The sequence below is a fragment of the Ctenopharyngodon idella genome, chromosome 20, assembly GCF_019924925.1.
Source record: "Ctenopharyngodon idella isolate HZGC_01 chromosome 20, HZGC01, whole genome shotgun sequence".
Lineage (NCBI taxonomy): Eukaryota > Metazoa > Chordata > Actinopteri > Cypriniformes > Xenocyprididae > Ctenopharyngodon > Ctenopharyngodon idella.
Genome location: NC_067239.1, coordinates 24,119,402 through 24,132,177, shown reverse-complemented (window position 1 = coordinate 24,132,177; position 12,776 = coordinate 24,119,402). Strand labels below are relative to the sequence as shown.

The 12,776-nt window shown below is 38.4% G+C and overlaps 1 protein-coding gene across 4 annotated transcripts in view; it reads right to left on the bottom strand.

Moving 5' to 3' along the window:
• Positions 1-12,776, bottom strand: part of ncoa1 (nuclear receptor coactivator 1) — a 63,876-nt gene that overhangs the window by 31,461 nt on the left and 19,639 nt on the right. For all 4 annotated transcript variants that reach the window (XM_051873875.1, XM_051873878.1, XM_051873877.1 and 1 more), the window contains one exon: positions 3,957-4,062. In XM_051873875.1, the coding sequence (XP_051729835.1) occupies positions 3,957-4,054 (98 nt within the window). In that variant the 5' untranslated portion in view covers positions 4,055-4,062. The remainder of the gene's footprint in view (positions 1-3,956; positions 4,063-12,776) is intronic.

Sequence of the window (12,776 nt, the reverse complement as noted above, 5' to 3'; positions counted from 1 at the left end):
AATAGAAAAGAGTTATTTTAAATTATAATATTTCACAATATCACTTTTTTTTTACTGTATTTTTGATCAAATAAATGCTACCTTGGTGAGCAGTTAAAAAAAAAAAAAAACCTTTAAAAAAAATCTTACCAACCCCCAAAAGTGTCAATTTTGCATATTTAAGTATATTTAAAATGTATATATACCATATTTTAATATATAATATTTTCTATACAATTAGAATGTCTATTATAATAATTTATTAATATTTATTCAAAACACAAAACTTAAAGAGTCTAACAATCAGCTCTCCCTTCCTTAGCTGGCACATGACTAACCAACTGCACTTGGAGGAAAAAAAATAAATAAAAATAATAATAATAAATAAACAAAAGAAAAAGCCAGCCTGCTGCTGGTCTGTGTTATGATGTTTTTAAGACAAAGCCTTGAAGTGGTAAAGTTTGGCACAGAGGCTGAGTGGGCATTCTGCAAGGACTTAGGGTCTGAATAATTCATGATGCTCAGAGAGCACTATGATCACAAACAGCTCCTGAACCCCGTCTTTAGCGGTCTCAGCCTTCTGCCACCTGATAGAGGCAGAGGATTCTGCAGTTAAAAGGAAGAATGCTGGGCGAGAGGAGACTATAGGTGCACTCAAGGACAAACTGTGGGTGGCCTGGAACCAGAGCGAGGCTAAAACACACACTTTTACACAGACGTATCATTGTAGAGCTAATAAGGGTCGGGCCGCATACAGTCCTTGCACTAGAAGGCATTCCTTAAAGGCTTATGCTGCACATGGGTTATCAAGCTGAGAAGAGACACAGAAAGAGAGAGAGGCTGAATAGGAAAGTGAAAGACAGATGGTCAGGGGCTATGGTGAAGTAATGTTAGATATCAATGGAATGCAAGGGCTTCAGATCTGAGCCCATTTGTCATCCAGTCAGAAACAAGAGTGCTATAATTGCGTGCACTGTGTTAAAAGCAGCTGAAAAGATTTCACAAAAATGCACAGATTCTAAAGATGCCGAATAAGGGAGTTTCAGTGGCCACCAGTGTTTATTCTTCAACAATCCCTGCTCAACTGGCTAACGTATACAGAGTATAGGACAGCACAACTTTTTTCAACATTGATAATAAGAAATGTTTCTCAAGCACAAAATTAGCATATTCGAAGGATTTCTGTAGGATCATGTGACACTGAAGACTGGAGTAATGATGCTGAAAATTCAGCTTTGCCAACACAGGAATAAGTTACATTTAAAAAAAAAAATAAAACAGTTGTTTTAAATTATAATATTTCACAATATTACTGTTTTTTTTTTTACTGTTTTTTTAAATAAATAAATGCAGCCTTGGTGAGCATACAAGACTTTTTTTCAAAAATATTTTAAAAAATCTTGCCGACCCCAAAATTGAGCGGTAGTGTATATGTAAATTTTAAATACATAAAGACCCCGATATACTTCAAGCAGAATCGAAGAACGAACTGGTGTGACAATTTCGAGAAAAAAAAAAAAATCAGGCCAAAACAAAGTTTGTTTTGTGTTCGTTTCGGCAGTTCAAAACGAACACAAAACTTCGAACGCAAAACTTATTGGATGTGGAATTCTTCTCCGGTTAATTTCTTCTGTTCAGTACAGAGGACAGAAATCCGTGAGAATTTTTTTTTTATATATATACACTGGAGAAGTGCTCCAGTATAATTTAGTAGAAATTAAAGTTGTTATTCTAATTGAAAGAGAGTTTTTCATGTAATACTGTAAAGCTGCTTGCTTTTAAACAATCTATTTAAAGTGTTATATAAATAAACGTTATGTGACTTTACAGGAGTGCCAAATTGCAGAGCTTGTGCAAACATATCCACATCACTATGTTTAGATGCTTTATTAACTACTGTTTTTTCACCGCTGTCATTTTAGTTGTGTACTTATTTTGTTATTGAGAGGAAAGCAGTGTGGGCGGCGTCAGGATGTTCGCTAATAGTATAACGCTGCTCATGTATATTTTTTTATCCATAAGTGAAGAACAAAAAAGTTAATTTTCCCATAATTCCCATAAATCAAAAGCAGTCTTTTCAAATTAGCTAATTCAGATTCCCCCCTACAATGACGTCATCATAAGGAGAAGCCCCGCCCACAGCCGGTGACGATCTGCCCTATTAGCATAGACACAGCCCTGAGTGAGAAGCACAGAGTCCGTCATTTCTATATCCTCACTGTAGCAGCTGGAGTTCTACAATGTCTGTGCCAAAGAGGCATTACAAGTGTTGTTTTATTACAAGTGGAGTCCCTGAGGACATTGTGGTTAAATTTCATTTTCGAAGGAAATGCCCCGAAGAAAGTCTTATACGTTTGCACTAATCATTTTGCACTGGACTGCTTCACAAACTAGGGTCTTTACAACGCTGGATTTTCAAAACAGTCGATTCTGAAAGATGGGTCAAGTAAGTATCACACGTCATATGTTGTGAGCCCTTCCAAACTGCCTTTCTGAAAGAGCTTGTTGGCACTCTGTATGGCTAATGTTGTTAAATCTACCATTGTCTCAGCATGTTTTCACTGATGCTGCCCTCACGTGCTATCAGAATTATTTTCAGTGCGTGAGATTGTCCTGTTTTGTTGTTGCCTGTATGCCTCATGAAGCTCCGCCTTCGTCTTGAAAGTGGGCAGGGAGCACTAGCTCATTTGCATTTAAATCAAAACAAAACGGTGCGTTTTTGCTCACCCCCCAAAAGTGGCGATTTTTACATGCTATAAAAATGATATGTGGGGTATTTTGAGCTAATACTTCAAATACACACTCTGGGGACATCAAAGACTTATTTTACATCTTGTAAAAAGGGACATAATTGGTCCCCTTTAATATGTACATTATATTTTCTATAAAATTTTATTTATATTAAAATAACATGTACTTTATTATATATTTATATAATTCATATATTTATTTATTTATTTAGTGCTTAGTCATATAGAGTAATGAATAAATAAGAATAAATAAACAAACAACAAACATGCCTGGTTCATAACAAATCAAAATAACATGGATCATCTGCTTAGCAGAAAATGAAATGAAATGCTCATTTCAATAGACAAATCTTAAAGAGACCAACAATCAGCTCTCCCATCCTCCAGCATGACCAACGGCTGCCGTATGTGTGCTAGGATGGAGGAAAGTACTTATCTGTTTGAGCTTGTGCTGCTTCTGGGGGAGCGAGTGCATGTACATACGAATGACTTGCAAGTGTGAGCGCATGTTACCATGTGTGTGTGTGGGAGAAGACAGCAGAGAAAGTAGGTCAGCGGCTTGCCAAGGCTGTGCGCAGGCGCGCCACATACACAGGTCAGGGCGCTGTGTGGGGTTGCTGTAGAAACAGGCAGTTACATCAGCCCCACCAAGGCCCTATGGAAGAGTATCACTTAGCCAGAAAGACCAGTTCTCCTCCAACCAACCCTGACACAAGGAAACCTTCAAAAAAACATGCTGGCCAGCTATGTTACACCTAAATAACAGATAAGGAGCTGTTGTGTGCAAAGGGACTGGGGTTTGAATCTGGCCTGGGCAATGTCCTGATCACATTCACCATTCCACTGTCCTTTATATCATTGGCAAAAGCCAATAAAACTTTGACATAAAAAAATATATTTAAATTATTTTTTTTTCATATTATAATTTTTTTTTAAATATTGTATTTATGGTTTTTAGGTTGTTAACAAACACCAAAAAAAAACTTAAGACCACACAAATAAATAATAATAATTTTTTTTTTTTTTTTTAACACTTTAAACAATTGTTAAAATAGAACCTTTTCTCCTACTCAACATTTGCTGCACTTCCTCTGACACACCTTGACGTCATTGTCAGCAGCCTACTTGTATGTCATTGTATAACATAAATGCCATAATTGCTATGATCTTATAAAATACTGGTAATGTGAACTAAAAGAAAGACTGAAAGATGATCTCATACTTCACCTGGGACCAGAGGTATCACAGGGAGAGCCCCTCCTCTTCCGTGACTCTGGGGTGTTGGGGTCAAGGGCATTTTCCCCTGCAGCACTCATTTTGAGCATATGCACACCTGGAAAACAGGGTAGTCACATGTCAGCCAACAGAGTCAAGCTTGAAGGAACCAATCTACCAAATAAACACAAAGCAAGGCAATAACGTTAAATCATCCAGTGGAGTAAACAAGAGAAAAAGTCAGTAATGGTAGTTGTCTTTATCTGATACCCATATGTTGTTGTATTTACCTGATTTGATAATATCATCTAGAACTAAAAAATAATAGCGGCAAAAGAATGCCAAGCGCCACTTCTGACCAACAGGTTCTGGAAAACCAGCAAAAATTCAAGTCAGACCAGACTATGACGGGCAACATATCTCGACTAGATTGAGCGTAACAGTCAGATGACTCCATATCAGGCACAGTCTGAAGTGACAGCTCATTCCTGCTAGCAATACACATAATCAATGGCTCCTTGCAGGGGAATCGTAAATCTGCTGTGAAAGGGCTTGCTAATTGAAAGCCTTCTTTGATCTGTGGCACTGTCCACCCAGCGCTACGTTCTAACTCTTGCTGTGTGAACTGTTAGAAGAAACGGCTGAAATTCCCATTCGCGAGAAATGCTATTATGTGACAACGGGAAGAAATCACAGCCAAAGGCGGCCATTCTGAAAATGAAGACCTTAAATTGGGTTTTGGGTTTTTCTTCCACCATCTCATGGACTCTTATCTGTGGTTACATTTCTGCTCTAACTTCTGTACTACTCTGGTTACTCTATTCAGCATAGCAGTACTGCTAATATTGTTGGCTTGTGTTTTCCCTCATTTTTCAATGACGCTTTGGATAAAAATAAATACAACAAAGTAGCAGCCTTTTTAGAACCATTGCAATTTACAAACTACTTTCATAAAAAAAAGACTTCTCATTACTATAATGAAAATCAAGCTTTCTGAAGACAATAGACCCTTTCACACATACATTCTTTAGTGGTAAATTACTAGTAAATTACCGTCGTGTGAACAGGACATTTTTAAAAATACCATTAAACCAGCTGGCAATTTTCTGGTTTAAGAAGTTATATACTGAACATTGCCAGTTAATTACTGTTATGATGCTATGTGTGAACAAAGCATAAGATTACCGATGTGAACATGTACGAGGGCAGGACAGGCTGACTGCATTGGGCCAATCATTGATAGCTATCACCCTGTAGCCCAAGACTGGTTGCCCAATGAAGCTAAGCAGGGTTGAGCCTGGTCAGTACCTGGATGGGAGACCTCCTGGGAAAACTAGGTTGCTGCTGGAAGAGGTGTTAGTGAGGACAGGAGGGGTCACCCTGTGGTCTGTGTGGGTCCTAACATCCCAGTATAGTGATAGGGACACTATACTATCAAAAAGCACCGTCCTTCAGATGAGACGTTAAACCAAGGTCCTGACTCTCTGTGGTCATAAAAAAATCCCAGGATGTCCTTCGAAAAAGCGTAGGGGTATAACCCCGGCATCCTGGCCAAATTTCCCCATTGGCCACTGTCCATTGTAATTATCCCCAATATATATACTGATTGCCTTCATCACACTGTCTCCTCTCCTCCAATAAGCTGATGTGTGGTGGTTCTGGCCAAATATGGCTTCCGTCGCATCATCCAGGTGGATGCTGCACATTGGTGGTGGTTGAGAAGATTTCCCACTTCCATATGTAAAGCACTTTGAGTACAGAGAAAAGCACTACTGTATATAAATGTAAGTAATTATTATTATTAAGATCAATCACTGAAACTGAAGATGCTTGCTTCCTCCAGCTGCTGCGCTGAATGTTACTAGGTGGAACTCCATGTTCAAGGCAGTGGAAAGACGAGGTTGAGGTGGCCATCAGAGTTGTCGTATCTGTGTAGTATCTGTGCCGGCTTAAAGGTTCCAATGTAAGTGAGAATTATGTTATGTTATCATAATTGAACAATGTCTGGAATGTCTTTAGAACTGTCCATGTGTTTTCCAACCCTTTCTTGGGCACTAACTGTATCCCAACTTCCACTTATCATTGGTGCATTTTAGTTACCAATTTAGAATTGTTGTTTCACATGTTTAATCCAGATGAACTTGCATTCCTCACAGAGTATGCTGCTGCCATGAGCCCAGTCGCCCAGGCAACAAAGCAGAAAGCAGAAGCCCAGATGGGGTGGATACTTCTATCAATCAACCTGCTGACTATCAAACGTGACCAGGTCAAGTTGCCATTGAATTACTGCAAGCCTCTGGTGGATGCTTTACAGGTGGGAATAAAGAATCTTTTTGTTAGGCGGCCTCGAGTTAACCGCAGCTGCGATTCTTCTTCCAAAATTTAAAACAACTTGGACAAAGGATGATGCCACAATCAGAACAGGTATGGGACAACTTGAGGATAGTGAAAAATAAGTGTATGGGTGTACATTTTTGACTTTTGCAATGTTGGCAAATTCACAAATATTGATGCATGGATAGTACATGAAACCTCAAATTAGTAAACAAACAAACTAGTAAAAAAAAAAAAAAACATGACATGACAGTTGTATTAATCTTTTTTGGGAAGGATCACATGGACTTGTTGAAATCCTTCCCTGCTGTGTGCAAGCTGTCTGTGAAGCAGAGCACACCTCTACCTGCCTCAGCAGACTGTGGAAGGCTATTTAGCATCGCAGGACTTGTTTCAGCCCAAGTGCACTCAAAATGTCTGTTTTAGCATTTGAAACTTGATTATTATTTTTTACTCTATACTTAAAAAAAGTGTACCATTAACATTTTGCCATAAAACTGAATTCAAAGTTGATGCTGTTCTTTTTGCTCAAACTGTATAGTACAATATTAGTTATGCCATAAAGTTCTGCATACTAATTAGCGGTGCAACGGTTCAAATTGCTCACGGTTCGGTTCGTATCACGGTTTTAGGGTCACGGTTTCGGTACGGTTCGGTATGTGCTATGTTCAGGGAAAATAGGACTACTGTCAAATAAAAATAAAGAAAATAAGAACAAATAATCAAACTACAAGCAACATCACAAATAAATACAATAGAGCAAATATTCAAATAAAATAAACAATGCTTTTCAGGTTTTTCAGGTATCTAACAGTAGTTTTCAGGTACAGAAAATGGATAAAGTAATCACATATAAAATAAAACTGCATATTATCTTCACTGTATGAATTAAATAAAGATGAATCATTATTGAAGTTACAAAAGCTATTCAGTCAAGAGCAGTGAGTGATTTCTTTGTCATTTGTTGTTTGATTTTACATTAAAAACACAGGGAGCAGGAATAGTTTTTTTTCCCTTTAAGACATGCACGATCCAGTACATATACTGTTACACATGCGTTGTCTTTCTCGACTATTATACGTTCACTTAAGACATAACCGACTATGTTTGCTAGGACACTCGCCAAGACGGGCATGTTGATATAATTTTTGTATGAATTTGTCCGCTGAAGCGCAAGACTTGAAAGAGAACTCAGTATTTGTGCGCTTCTGATGAGCGTACACACAAATTTTCTCACAGCGCGCGCGAGTTCTCTTTCGCGTCTTGCACTCGAATGTTTAAATTAGCAAGGCTTAAATGAGTTTAGTTTAAACACAGATAGCAACGTGTGCTGTTCAGGTCTCACCTGCGCTCGCGCGCTATCAACAGCTGGGTGATGACGGCGTAAATGACTGGTCATATAGAGCATACGGCACTCGCATTGAACAAAGTTTACAAAGAGTGACTGTTTTGTCCACACTTTTTGATTATCGTTGTTGTAAAGTTTTGGGAAGCCAGAATGTGCATCCATCGACTGAAACACATTATCTGAACTCTGTCTGTTTTTCACGTTGCTATATTAAACAAACCATATTAGCCTATAGATGTGTCGTCATTCGAGATGGACCGCGGTGCAAGTGCATGCCGAACCGTAAGTGGAGAATGGTACAGTTCGATTTTGTACAGAGAACCGTTGCACCCCTAATACTAATAGTGATGCACTGATCACGGTTTTCCATGGCTAATCCTAGTACCGATTGCTACTTTTTTTTCTTTAAGCATATTTATGTTTTGTTTATTTGCTGTATAACAGGCCAAACTGGCCTTAAACAAAGAAAAATATCTGAAGCCATTTGAAATTAGAGGCAATCAATGAATTTAATCATGATCACAAACAAAGATGCTACACATATGTAGCATGAGCAGTTGTTTTTGATTTAAATTAGATTATATAATTTCAAGATTTAAAGCAAAAAACAGAATGATTTGTGAAATTATGCCACATAAGACACCTGCACAAAACAAAAACAGCAGACAGGCTGAATGAAAAAATACTCTCTACAGTAGGTGGCGCTTATGGAACAGCAGCAGTTTCTTTGGGTACCGCTGTGCACAAAGCAGCGCTGCACTTTTAAACAATATACTTTATACGGAGGTAAGAGGAAACGAAAATGGCATCGAAACTTTTCTGAAGACAGTCAGTCCCCTTCAGAAATGCATTCGTATACATCCCCCCACCCCCAATTCAATATTTATTTATTTTTCTTCTAGTGAGCTTGCTATGCCTGGTACAGTATTTTCTCTGCCGCCTCTCCTCTTTGCGTCTGTCGCCTGTGTGTCCCATTTCTGGCCTGTGTTAACGTCCTGTTTACAGACTTCGTAATATTTCCACACAAATGTCATTTTGGGAAATTATTGCATTGCGGTTTGTGTGCAAGTCCGGAATAAAGATCAGCCAAAATAAAACTAAAAACCGGTTGCTGATTGTGTTTTAAAGTAATTTTCTGGTAAGATATCTGTACTTTTACTTAAGTTTGGCTTTTAGGTACTTCATCCACCACTGGCAAATGCTCCCTAAAAGAATCAGGTGTCCTCAGCTGCAGAATGTAACCATAGAAACAGGACACATTCAAGCTTCACATAAAGGAATCCTAAAGCATATGCAGCCATTTGTGATAGTGACACATACAAGCATACATAACATTGCACCACATACCACTAACGGTATTCAGAACCAACACATTGTTTACTTGTCTACAAACCTTAATAACAAAAGACGACAGTTCCTGTAGCTACTAATATCGGATATACAACAATGTTAGGATAGAAAAAGCTTGTCATTCCAGCTCACAGCTCACAACTGCAATACAGAAGATGAAAAGGCCTGGCTTTGGCTGAACCCAGGTGAACAGCAGCACTTAAATGGCAAGACCACAATTGTGACAGCGCAGATCCCACCAGATAAACAATGTCAACTTGTGATGTTCAATCAAATAAATGCCCCAAGTTAAAAGAAATGCAAGCTAAATAAGCAGATTATAGATAGATAGATGGATGGCTTAGCTCAAGTCTCTCGATACCGCAATGAACCTACAACCCTTTTGGTTATCAGCTCAGATGTTTACCCACTGGGTAACACCACCCAATAATTTGGTGCCTCAACAGTATGATTTAAACTGCTCACCTCAAACAGCCAACTGAGACTGAACTCTAAAGTAATTCCTGCTCTATCAGTAATCTGAAGCTTTTTCAATCACTTCAGTTTGAAGAGGATCATTCGCCATATCTTATGTTCTTTTTCTCCACTCGGAGAGGCCGCCACCAAGACCAGCGCCTGGCTCCTCAGGCATACTCCGCTTTGATCTGCAAGGCCTGAACAGGCTGCTATTGTGGGTCTGTTGAAAACCTCCAGTGGCCCCTAATCCCTGGCAGCTCCATTTCCAGCAAATTCACCTTAAACAGGCCCATTTAAAAAGAAAAAAAAAAATACAAAAAACAATAATAAATAAATTTAAAAAAAATCACAGAAATTAGCCTGGTTTTAAAATATAAACACCCAAACAGCCTTTTTAAGAAAAAGAGCCAACAATATTCTTGTATCACAAGCTTTAGCAATGACACATTTCAAAATGTCAATCACTGCTGAAGGACCCACTGAAAATAATACCTATACTTAAAAGATTAACAATCTATAACATTATAAATCCCTAATTCACACATTTGAGAATTCTTTAAGAAGGTTTGGAGGAAGTAAGGCAAGCTTCAAGTTTACTACCCCATATTTTGGGGCCCCTGAGCTTTCACTTCATTGCTCTGGAGAATGTGAAACATGACCATGCATGTGAACGTGCAAAATTGTTCAGAAATTAGAAAATCCACCAGGACATAATGACTCCCGTGCATGTGCGGCCCTTACTGTAATTATCAACAGCTTGCCCCAGTGTGCTCAGTGTTCAGCCCAAGTGCTGGGTAAAACCAACCCACTGGTAATGAAGATACCTGTGCTTAGACTTGAGAATAAACAGGCGCACTACTCATGTTGCACGGGTTATCCACATCAGCTGAAGCTAACCTCAAAAGAAATGGATGTGTGACTTGTACAAAAATATTTGCAGAACCTTAGTCATAGCCCTTGAACACAGGACGCAGATATTTACCTTCAACTACCTGAAACATGTTTTGGATGGTTTACACACATTATAATCAGTGCATGTCTGTTCACAATAACAATTTTACAGCTCTGCACTGTAGTTTTACATATTTTACAACAAAAATATTTTGCATAAGGCACATTTGTCTTTCAACTAAGAAGTTAGTCTTTCTCTTACCGTCTGCTGCTTGCTGAAGCTAGATAAGAAATATTTGGCAACGTCCAATCAGATTTTAAATTCCCCCACCAAACGCAGTGGATATAATGCTTTTACTGCAAAGCTGTACGAAGGAACTTGACGAAACAGTCATAAATCTTGTCTATAGGTCAGCTTGATCCTGTTTATAAACTCTGAGTCATCAGTCTTTGGTTGAGAAAGTTTGCATGTAAGCTGATGCTTCTATCTTATATCTGCTAATAAGTTGTGGGGCTATTTAATGGAGCTATAATTAAATCTCTGTGAAAGCAATGGATAAGAAAGAGCACACTGTATCTTTTTCTGCCAAGAGGCAAAAAAACACTGCCATCATGTGACTCTAATGTCTAAATAAACTTTCTTTTCATTCATACACATCCAACATCTTTGCATTTCCTGTTAGTAGAATATAATGAGTATGATGAGATTTCATCATAAGTATGATGAGACCCATTATTACAAGACTTTACCCAGATACCTTGATAAACTTGAAGGTCTATAGATTCATCAATACAAGCATATATGTAAACTCAAACACACACACACCCACCCACACACACACCCTTGTGTGTGTGTGGGTGTGTGTCTCTCTCTCTCTCTTTACATCAAGGATGTGACTTTCCCTGGCACCAATTGGCTACCTGTGTTGGCTGGCTGCTGACCTGGTTGTGGAGGTCCTCTGTGAGTATGAAAACTTAGGATGCTGTCCTTTGGGGAAACCCGCCGCCTGGCGCCCGGCGCCCAGTCATCAGATGTCTGAGTTTTGATGTCTCACTGCTTATAGTTTTTGTAAGCATACACAAATGCGTAAGGTAAATATGCATGGGGTGCCTCAGTTCTCAGTACCTTAGCCCCTTCTTGAGCAGTCACCGGACTCAATCATAAAGGCATACAGCTTGTCACTGCAGATGCTATGCAAAACCACCCAGTTCCAGCCTGACAACACCATGATCACAACCTGCATTTATGAGTGCATTTCAGACATCTCAGCCTTGATGAAGAATCAACAACACTAAAATAAGCAAGAAACCTGGGGTTAGTGTTTGATGATGACCAGTTAAACTTCATGACTAGTCCTGCAGATGTTTTACAACATCAGAAAACAGACCCCAAGTGTCCAGGTATGCTGCAAAGCTCTTAGTCTTTAGTTTACTCTAATGCAGTGGTTCTCAACCTCTTTGACTCCAAGGCCCTCCACTGATCAAAACAATATTCAGAGGTCCCTTCCCCCTTTTATTTACAGCAATTAGAAGTGTTAAAAAAATAGGTAACACTTTATAATAAGGTCTCATTTGTTAACATTAGTTAATGCAATAACTAACATGAACTTACAGCATTTCTTACCCTTAAAATGTTCATGTTCATGTTAGTTCACAGTGCATTAACTAATGTTAACAGATACAACTTTTGATCTTAATAAAGTATTAGTAAAGGTTGGTAAATTAACATTTACTAAGATTAATAAATGCTTTAGAATTAGTGTTCACTATTAGTTAAGTAAGCAATAAGGTACGAGAGGCTGTGCTGTATCATGAATAAGTCGCGGCTGAAGGGCGTTGTTAGGCACAACGCGAAGCGGAGTAGTGAAGTAGCATGTTTTACAACAACAACAACAACAACAACAACAACAAAAAAACCCAAAAAATCAGTAGTGAAGACTTTTATATTAAAAAGACTGAATTGTTGTGAACACGGAACAAGATGCTTTGACTAGCACTGTCAGTCACGGGAAAACACCTTAAATGTTAAAAGGACAAGATAATACATCGGACATTTAAACAGATTTTTTATTATGAACATAGGACTGACCTGAAGGAAAATGCTAAATCTGAATGCAGGTAATAAACTCGCTCACTCAATCTCTTTCTCAAAATACTCTTCTACATAATACAGTAAGCTTCAATGAACAACATCAATTGAGAACAGTTGCTAAGAGTGGTTGCTAAGGGTTTTGTGTAGTGATACACAGAACCGTTGGGTGAAGCGGTCATAGCCGTGTTTTATCGTGAATAAAACACAGCTATTGACCAATCAGAATCAAGGACAGGAACTAACGTTTTATAACGTTAACTAATGTAGTTAACTAATGTTAACAAATGAAATCTTATTGTAAAGTGTAACCAAAAATTAAATATAACATGGCTTTTTATATATACATTTACAGACTTTTAAA